This window comes from Apteryx rowi, unplaced genomic scaffold (assembly GCF_003343035.1).
Source record: "Apteryx rowi isolate R43461 unplaced genomic scaffold, aptRow1 scaffold_794, whole genome shotgun sequence".
NCBI lineage: Eukaryota > Metazoa > Chordata > Aves > Apterygiformes > Apterygidae > Apteryx > Apteryx rowi.
In genome coordinates this window covers 184,505-194,968 of record NW_020451087.1, presented here as the reverse complement: position 1 = coordinate 194,968, position 10,464 = coordinate 184,505, and the positions used below count along the sequence as shown (strand labels likewise).

Below are 10,464 nucleotides of genomic sequence, written 5' to 3'. Positions count from 1 at the left end.
TCAGCCGAAGAAATTTGCACTAAGAAGGAGATGACAAATACAAACATAAAAAAATTTAGGACTCAGATAAGAAACTATGAAAAAGAATTTTTTTTAATGAGCAATGAGGGGAAAATATGCTCCAAAGGAACAGAAGCATTTTTTCGCAAACTCAGTGCCCTCTTTCAAGAGGACTCAGATAATTTAGGAATATGTAAAAGAAAGAAATCAACTCACCCTTTCTACAGTACATTTATAATGTAACTAGTGTTAAACATATTTTTGTCAACATGGAAAAAMCAAGCAAACAGAAATGCAAAAGACACATATACACATGGTATTTCCTTTTTACAGTAATAAGCTTCTTCAGTTAAAAGAATAGGGTACCCCAGAGCATGCTCAAAGCTACTCACGCATTAAATCACAAAAGGTGTAGGACACCTGTAGGACAATAAACATTTTATTTCCAGGAAAAAAGTGACATCATTAGTTCAGAGAAAATCCAGGTCTCATTTGAATCAAAGACCAAATACCAACTGACTTCAGTGACAGGAGGAACAGGTTTAAAGGGTTAAAAGCCAACAAGCTACATTTTGTGTCAGAACTATCATTAAAAAATTGTAGCCTGTAAGGATTGCTCAGGTGTCCTAGCGTATTTAGGTCTTTGCTTTTTTCTTTTTTTCTTTACCTTACATACCCTGATTACAGAAGACCTGGTCTCGAATCACTCAAGTCAAAGTAGTAGATAACATACATCARCTGTTCACAGAAGGATAATCCCAAAAACAAATTTTCCACATTCAGGTAAGGAAGTCAAGAAATTAATTTTAATCTTTCTTTAGTACCTTGTTAGAAATATACTGTACTGTCTCCAGCACTCAAGACTAAGGTGTTTTAGATAGGACCATGTGCTAAAAAAAGTAGGAATATCGGTGTGAAATAACCCCAGATAATGCAACTACTTGGAGCTTTGTGAGGGAGGGTGGTTGTAATGTCAGACAGTCAGGACTTTTGCAGGCACTTTCCTTTGCAGCACTGCTAAGCCCTTGTTAAAGGCAGGGCATGCAGGGTTTGGAAGCAGATGCTGCAGATAAGGACAGCTGCTCTGCCCTGGGGAGTGGAGGGGAAAAGTAGTGGAAAAATACTAGGTCTGCTCTTCAGCAAAATAACATGTGAGTAATTCCATCTGTAGTCATCAAAATATGTATTCAAGCACACCTCTGAATAATGATGGGATTACTCATATGGTTACGGTTAAGCACATGCTTTTGCTGAATTAMTATATCTGGACAGAAGCCATAATATTCTATGCAGTCCTCTTCTGAGGTTTTCTCTGTAAATATTGGAACACCCACATAACTCGGGGGAGAATAAAGATGCCATTTGGCTTTACATGGAATTATCACGTAGAAACTCCCTAAATGTAAACTTGTTGATTTTTGCTTGGCTTCGAAACATGTTAGATCTCACATAGGATATGATCCTGTCCTAAGTCCAAGACCAAAATGCTACTTGGTACTCCAGGACCGTGCAGTGGTTGAAGAGAAAAATCTTTATTTTCTTTTATAAACAGATATAGACCAAATTCTGGTTTTAGAAGTCATTGAAACTAATATGACTGTGCAGACATAACAGAAAAAACATGAACAGACTTATACAGCATATACAATATTTAGCTACAGTAATTTAGATGTCTTATTTAAGGGTACATGGCCAAGAAATAAAAAAGGGAAGACTTGTTTTGATGAGGTGGTACCAGCTAGCTTGAGAGAAGGTGCCTAGGACAAGAAAAATTATTATTTCAATCTGGGGATGACAGAGTTCACACAGCCCAGGCAATGGAGGGCTCCCTCAACCCAGACATACACAAGCTTCCTGGGCTGCCTGCCTCAACGCAAGGGTGACGGAGAGATGAGGATACGGGAGGGGAAGAAACACCCAGCTCTGGAGGTACACTGAAAAAGGAGAGCTGGGTCAAGAAGCCATAAAAGCAGCAGCCAGAATAATGCATTGAGAGCTGTATTTGTTTTCTATGGTCCACAGTCATCAGACACGATCGCCGCACCAGCAGGTAAGTGTTGATGCACACATGAGGTGTGACAACAGTGGGATGCTCACAAACACTTGGACTAAAACTACTTGGAGATGGTAATTAGCCTCTCTGTTGATCCATTTCTTCCAGCTGCCATATTTTCAATTTCTAATTTTGTATCTGATTTTGTATAGTATGAGGAAAAAATGGAGCTACAGAGAGGTGGTCTATGATAAAAATGGTGTGTAGGTACCGTGTCTACCAATCATTTGTCATAATTAAATCCACCTCTGTGCAGAGAGCCTGAGTAAGACCTATGTGCCATTTATTCTCTTTCACTGAGGACTCAGCAGGGCTGGGCCTTGTTGCAGGCTTTTGGCAAAGCTGCTGGTGTAACTCTTAAAAGTTATGAAGAATCTGATGCTAGATCTGAGCTGAATGAGTGAGAAGAGTGCACTGAAATAACAGTCTGGAATGAATACGATTTTCAAGGGCATCAGGTGTTACCTAAACTAAAAAGAATTTACTAAGACAGCAACAGATCCAGTGAATAATTTTTTCTAAACCACTAAGAAAAATACATTTGCCATTCAACAGAATGAATAGTATACAAACTATTTGCACATTCTGCAAATGCAATATTACTGTTTCAGTCTGAAGCTGTTCCACAGAATACTTTTCTTTGCTAGCAATGGCAGCTTTTCCAGTAGAAAATTTGAAAAATAAATGAAATAGATTAGTTTAACTTTGAAATTATTGGTATGAYGATGCAATGTTAAGTCTTCTCTGTTGAATTATAACTATGTGTTTGAGTTTACCATGGTCTGAAGTCTGAATCCTCTAACTGTTGATTGCAATAGGACAAGGATGGACAGGGCGTTTTGTGGTGCATTTACAAATGTAACTGCAAAGAATCTGAAGCAAAGAATTGGCATATTTTTGTACATATGTATAATCAGGTAGCTTTCAAAATTTAGAGTAGTCATTCCAGCAGGTCGCAACAAGTCAGACAGGTTTTCTAAATTCTGAGAAAGTTTGAGAGAGGATCTAGAAATCCCATCAAAATTTCTGCAGTACCTGAGTCACGTGGAAAAGGTTTTGTATACTTGCTCTATTGAAAAGGAAAGACTGGATACAAATTAAAAGGCACAGATATTATAGTACAGTCACATTTCTTGAATAAAATGACCTTAAGAATTATATAATGATTAAAATCAGGAAAAGCCATTTTGCTGTTGCTTTATTTCTCGATGCTGACTGTTTCTTGACCAAACATCTCTATCTTTTCTGGAGGAGTCTTCCCTGAACAGCTTTCCTTGTTTCTTCCCATTTCTGTAGCTTCCACCAAAGTATTAGTCAATGGTTTTCCAAGAGTTTCTGGAAGCATTATTGTTAATATTCCACTCAGAAGAGCCATGATTCCAACAAGCAACTAGAAGAAATAAACAGTAGCTGTAAGGGTAGAAATGTCTTTAAAGTCATGCAAATCTTTGATCTTTCTTGAGAGTGCGCTTAAAATAAAGAACAGGAAATTGTAATGTAAAGCAAAGATCGTAAGTCTTAATTGTTGACTGTATAAAAGATCTGCCTCTGTGAGTATGGATGAAAGATTATGCAGCAAAGTTAATGAGGAGCAAGTGATGCGTTTTGTTCCACAGGGATCAATACAGTGCAAGGAGGAAGAATTCTGTCTGAGAAAACAGAATACATATATCTTCATTTGGTATCCCTCTTATCGGGTATGTATTTAAGAATTGGTTTTAGGATTGCATACATTCATTTTACATGCACTTTCACAGAGCTAAAACTTCCTTGCCATGCATAACCTCTGCTCACTCTCTAGCTTCTGAAGCTATTCCCACAGTATCCAGGTGCCTGTTTCTCCTGTGCAGTCGCACTGCAAATTCTCAGTACGGATCCTAGGCCTGGAACCAAAAAAGCAGCTGAGTGCACATCCCTGCTCAGGACAGTACTTCAGCACATATTGAATCCAGCTCTTAATAGACTTTCTTGAACCACAGTCAAAGATCTGACAAGGGTTCAGGCATCTACTGAAGTACGCATTGTGATCATGTCTTGGATTTGTCCATGGTGTACACACTACTATAACTGCAACTTACTTCAGCTTGAGAGGTGCAAGGATTGAGATTGTTTGGGGTAGATACTGAAGTGCACACATGCTCCAGAAATATCTTTTCTTTTCCTTCATTTTTGTGCCTTGTTTAGTAAGAACATTTCACACTTTACTCCTTCGAAATACGGAACAAACATTAAACCCTGACTTTCTTCCATCGCTAGACTCTAAATGACCTAAAACTATTTTAATACTAATGCTTACATACAGTACATCATGCCTGGGCTGAGTGTTTTTTCCTATTTTACGACTGTGTACTGTGATACTATATTACCCTTACTTGGCCCTATGCTGATTCTAAGGTCTGCCCCGTTTGTTTAATTCTTTCTTTCTGAGTGTGAGAGAACATCTGGAATTACTATGCCTAGGTCTCTCGCACAGAGCTGGAGACAGGGACCAGCCAGCTATCACCTGCTTCTAAGTGAGAATAGCTCCTTAAGTCAGAAAGGAGCTTTAAAATTGGAATTCTCCATAGTAACCCTGAACAGAACTTTTCCATGTAAATGCACTATGCTGCCTTGGCTTCCCTCTGAGTTAAGATGACAGCTTGTCTCAAGCAATCTTTTGAGAAGCAGAATTCACGCTGTTGCATACACTCTTCTTTTTGAACTTAGRTTGAATATAGAAGCTGGCAAAATAAAAAATTAAGCAAAATACTGTTGAATACTGCAAACTACAGTGAAAATAAAACAGTCATGCTCCTATCATGAGAAATTACAAAAAAAAATTGCAGTAATAGGACCAGTGGAAATAGTACTGAGTGACAAACTGAGCAAAATCCTTGCAGACATATATATATGGCAGAGAGGGTATTTAAAAATATATTCTGAGATATTCAGCTCTCACCTCTGAGTGGCAAAACTCTTCTCCACTATTGAAACATCATTTTTCTGCCCTGGTAAGACAGGCTGAATAGCCATATGGCAGCTATTTCTCAGTAACTCTCTTAAAAATACCCTTTAGGCTGTCATAAGTTCATGTCTGAGGATACTGAGGGCTACTAAAGGATCCTGAAGCTCACACATTACTAATTTCCTTGGTCACCCATACATTTGTTGTATATGAGAACAAGGTCACTACTGATGCCCAGCAGAACAAGGTTAAAGCAACACTATGTGCTTTGAATGTGTGCGTCTTCTCTGTTCCGGTTAGTCTTTAAGACACTTTGCATTCTTCTCAGGTTTTCCTTCCTCATGAAACTACTCCTTATTCCCCTGCTCACTGTCCCTATTCTGGAAGCATAGTCACCACCATCTTTCCTGCCTTTTAGTCTCGGCTCTCTTTACTCTATTCCATCACCATGTGTTAGTTTTCTTTTTCAGCGTGAAAAAGCTGCTGCACCCAAACTGCTAATTTATTGTGTCTCCCTGACGCTACAAAGCATATTCCAATATTTCCTACAAAAAGACAGAATATGAAAGAAATTAAGTCACAGTATATTAATGAAAGGACTTTTCAAATATCACCTACATTTTCAGGGGCAGAACCCCCAATTATCAATGAAGTTACTCACATTTAGTAAACAGGTCTTTCACAGGGTTATCTTGGCAGCCTTCTTCATGAGGTATCTGACATAATTTAGCCCTTTGCTTGTTCTTAACAAATGCGTATATTATTATTGCATGTAACATTTTACATATAACTCAAGATCAGAAAATGCTCTGCTTATGTAATCAATTAGGTAAATGTTTATGGATTAAAGTGTATCATTGTGCAAGGTATTTAATTATGTTTAAGCTCCGTTAAAGTTAATGGAACAGAAGTACCTGCTTAAATTCATTGCTTTTTCAGGGTCTTAATTTAAATCTGACTTTCTGCTAGGTCAAACTCTCAAAGTATTTCCAACATTCCTGTATAGCCAGCAGTTTCTAACAGCTACCATAAATAACTTCAAACACCACCATTTTTCTTGTGTCTTCCTCCCCTACCTGAAGCAGCAGTTTTAATTTCACACTGGTCTAAAGGCCAGGATTAAATACTCCATCTAGAACAAGGATAATTTGCATTAAATATCCTTCAAAAAATAATACTTTTTGCTTCAAAGAACCAAAGATTCTTCTGTTCTGTTGATCAAATATATTTATATCCAAACCTGATGGCTCAAAACCAACTTAAAAATGTGATCTTATTTACAAAATTCCTACTTTATCATAAAAGATTAAATTTTGTTCTGAAAATTCAGTAGTATTAGACATAGGATTTGCACTTATTTAACTTTACTGACCTTGATGGAGCTATTTTTTTTAATTTGTACTTTATAGTTTATCTGAGAGAGAAATCAAGTCTGTTAAAGGGCTAATGAATGTAACATAATGCTTAACAGCTGAGAAACACAAATTGATTATATGTAGAGCATTTGTTTTACTGTAAGTTTTCTAGAAAATTTTCACATGAACAACATATTTGGCTAGTTATTCAAGGTTTATAGGCATTCAGCAGGATATCTTTCATTACTCACAGGTGGCAGAGCTGTAAGTGAGGTAGACTGTCAAATAAATTTGTATCAAGCAAATTAACTGCTTGATATGTGCATGTGGTGTGTACAATGGATCAAAATGAGGTATATCAGTTTACTTAAAAATGTAGTCCATTTCATTTCACTTTCATTCCAAAACACTTATGTTAGCTGAGACTTGGCATGCTATGCTCCAACTGAAGACACATCTATTTAATAAATTGATAAATGCTTTGTAGTAGGAGCTAATAACRAAAACATATCGACGGTTAACTAACTGCTACACAGCTCCACAAATAGTCTGAATACTTTTTGTATACTGAGTTGTTCATATTTGAAATAGTTCCTCTCATTTATTCTGTCATTTGCACTGCTCTCCCAAATGTTTCGACATTCCCCATCTGTGGTTTAACTGCAGCACTTCTGCACAGATCAACCTTATCTCAGCTAGTAAAGGCAAAACACTGACACGAGAAAGAGAATGTTCCCCCAGGATCACCCTGCTGTGCAAATTTTGATTTCTGTGCTTTTTGTTCTGGGTTGATATCTTGGTTTGTGTAGAGCTATTATTAAGAAAGAAAACAGCTTGTGGTCTGTTTCATCCTCTTAAATTTCATCCCGGACAACCGGAAGCAATTCATTTAAATAATGAACCAAGTTCCCAAGAATTCTCTCAAACCAATCTCTAGCATTTAATAATTGAAGATTTTACAGTTGCAAAATCAAAAGGACACAATGCCAGTTCTGTAGGAAATTTAACGTAGTGGACAAAATTAGAGTAAGAATCTAGGTCAAAGACTCATCCCATTATGTTTTCACTTTCTGACATATTATCTATATATAACATTGGTTTGCTAGTCACAGTGAATTCTAAAGGTTTTGAAAGAACTAAAACTATTTTGAAATGGTTAATAAGCTCGTTATCTACTTAAATCCTTAATATAAACTTTGTAATTACTTATGTTTCTGCATATATGGGCATAAATTACCCTTCAGAAGAAAAAAAGGATTGAAGAGCTGCAGGATTTCTAAGTAGCAAATGTCTCATAGCAGGAATATAATGAAGAAATACATTTTGCTTGTGAGCAGGATATAATTAAAATGTTTTGTACAAAATGGATTTGAAAAGCCACATAATATAGAGGAAATGCCCAAACTCCACAAAGGAATAGTCTCACCTGTCTTTTCCTGGGGTGAGTGGAGCTACAAGATAAGGACCTAATGGTAGCATGACCTGGAATCTCCTACAAGTTGGATGTGCTTAATGAATCCAAGGGGTTCTGTTACTTGTCAGAGTCCCCATTAAATGCATCAGCATAACATTTTCTTCTCTTTTATCATCTCATGAGTTGTTTCTTCAATGGCTATGCACCGACTGTCAATACTGTTGACTCCTAAGCACTTCTACTGTCTCATTACTTGGTTGTTTCCAGCCTAATACTTTTTAGCCTTTCACAGGGCAGAATGCTCTGGCCATAGGTAACTGGCATTCATGAAATATTATATATGACAAGCTTTTTCTTCATGGACTGCACTTTGGTTCATGTAAATGAAAAATGCAAAAAAGGTGCTTTGGGACAGCTTTGAAGACCAAATATAGTAAATATATGAATTTCTTGATCTTTTGGAAGGCTATACCAAAGATGCAATGTCCTATGGAAACCATGAAAAAGATTAAGGAATAATATTAAGAAAAGCCTGGGAGCCATCCATGTTGAATTCCAAGCATGGAAAAAGTACCCTTTGACAAAAGGGTAAGAGTAATTATCAGCATGGTCAAGAACTGCTAGGCCTGCTGAGTAAGTATAGAGTGAGTTATGTCATAAATGTTACATGATTGATAAAGTATGTTTTTGTAGAAAAGAATTTTATCAATTTTATACTAGGATTCAATGCATAACTATGTTTATGTCTTCAGTCATAACAACTTCTGAGAGTATCTTAGTGACTCAAAATATCTCTTTTGCTTATCTGCATATTCTTAACAATAGGAAGTTACTAAACTCTGAGACTTAAAATTTAGAACAAGAATGGTTCATTCAATTTGCTTTTCAAAATAAAGATTCTTCAACTTTCAGTTCCTGAAAAAATAAGTGACACACACTCCTTTTCAAAACCAGAAGCATTCGCTATTGAAATAAACACTTACAAGTGGCATGAAAATCCAGACGCTTCTCAGATATACACAGAAAGGAGCAACCACACTTCCTACACGGCACATCATGCTCCCACTTCCAACAGCAAGTGACCTACGCATAAAACAAAGACTTTAATAAGAATTCTTGTAAATACAGCAAACAGTTAGAAATGCATAGACACCTGCAACACCAGTAGGATGATATGTGTCTTTATGCAATTATACTAGAAAATACTGCTACAGAATGTAAATTTCTGCTGTAGTGAAATTTAGCTGCTCCCATAATTAAGATTAAATATGATCACCATTCAGTATAGATCACAGGCTGAACAACCAGGAGTGTTAAGAAAGGCATAAGTAACGTCTAAGAAAGTATTGAGCGTTCTTCTGGTTCATCAGTGAAATCAGTCAATGCACATGGGAATGAAAAATAAGTAAAAATGTATTTTACAGCCAAATAGTGGACAGCTCTGCAGCAGCATAGAAACTCGTCCCATCCCAAGGCTTTTGAACCACTGCCATTAATGCCAAGAGGAGCTGGATCTGGCCCAAGAACATAACAAAGGAAAGGAAACAAGAGCAAAACAATGAAAAATATATGGCTGGTGAAAGCTCTTACCTTACAATTGTTGGATACAGTTCTGCCGTGTAGAGATAAATAAGTCCAAATGCCACTCCTATTGAAAATTTTCCAGCCATATTTGCTAAGATAATTAATATATTGAAATCCTAATGAAAGAGAGCACAAACAAATAAATCATCAGAAAATGTTGTTGTTCCAAACCTAATTTACATCCTTCAAAAGCTGTGAAACTTTTTAAAACAATAAGTAATATTTATTGTTTTTTTTAATCAGTCTTGATAAGTAACTAGTGCCCATATAACTTTTTACCAGTCTTGGTTCATTCAAGCCCTTGGAACATTTTACCTGTGACTCCTGTGATGATAGTGTGAAATCTCTAGAGAAAATATAGAAATCTATCTTAGACTGACAGCTGCATTTTAAAGATGGTGTTTAATCAGCTACATGATTTAGAAAGAACAATTGCATTTACAGACCTCAGATTCTATAAAATAAATTTCTACTATAGGAACACTTTAAATGATATGTGACTAACCTGAGGTATGAACATAATTAAAACACAAATCAGTGCACTTGATAAAAGGAACGGAATGAGTGTGTTTCTCCTTCCCAGTTTGTCCATCCCAATGCAAGCAATGACATAGGAAGGCAACTCCACAGCACCTGTCAGTATGAAATTAATTTGATTTTAACCCATGACAACATATTCTTTTAATAACTCTGACTTCCTCTTTGCGAGGATTCGGTTAATCCAGGGGTTAGACTGATTTTAAATGCAATAAGTAAGTGAAATCTGGAGATAACCAGTGTGCTTGGCTTGTTCATTTCATCGCAAAAATGGCAACAGAAAGTAAAAATCATGGCCTAAAATGTGGTAGTGGCGGGTGAAGAAGGGACGAGTGAGTCAGGTTTTACAGCATAAAGAAGCTCCAGTTCAATTTGTGGTGGAAATGAAGCATGGAAACAGTTGGGAAATTACAGAAAACGGCAAGGGCTTGGCCCTGCTCTCCCAACACTGACATTTGTGCCTGAAAGCACTCCATTTGCCATTCTTTTGTTTCAGGTCTTTTCACACTAACGGTTTAAGAGTGCCCACTAGACATACATTGCTGGTTTTCGTATTGACACCTAGCTCAGGATTTGC

The 10,464-nt window shown here is 36.8% G+C and overlaps 1 protein-coding gene across 5 annotated transcripts in view; it reads right to left on the bottom strand.

Annotated features, from left to right (window-relative positions):
• Nucleotides 1-423: 423 nt before the first annotated feature.
• The window catches only part of SLC22A16 (solute carrier family 22 member 16), a 55,458-nt gene continuing 45,417 nt past the window's right edge, over nt 424-10,464 (bottom strand). For all 5 annotated transcript variants that reach the window (XM_026088905.1, XM_026088907.1, XM_026088904.1 and 2 more), the window contains 4 exons: nt 9,856-9,983; nt 9,357-9,466; nt 8,750-8,849; nt 424-3,443 (listed from right to left, as the gene is read on the bottom strand). In XM_026088905.1, the coding sequence (XP_025944690.1) occupies nt 3,252-3,443; nt 8,750-8,849; nt 9,357-9,466; nt 9,856-9,983 (530 nt within the window). In that variant the 3' untranslated portion in view covers nt 424-3,251. The remainder of the gene's footprint in view (nt 3,444-8,749; nt 8,850-9,356; nt 9,467-9,855; nt 9,984-10,464) is intronic.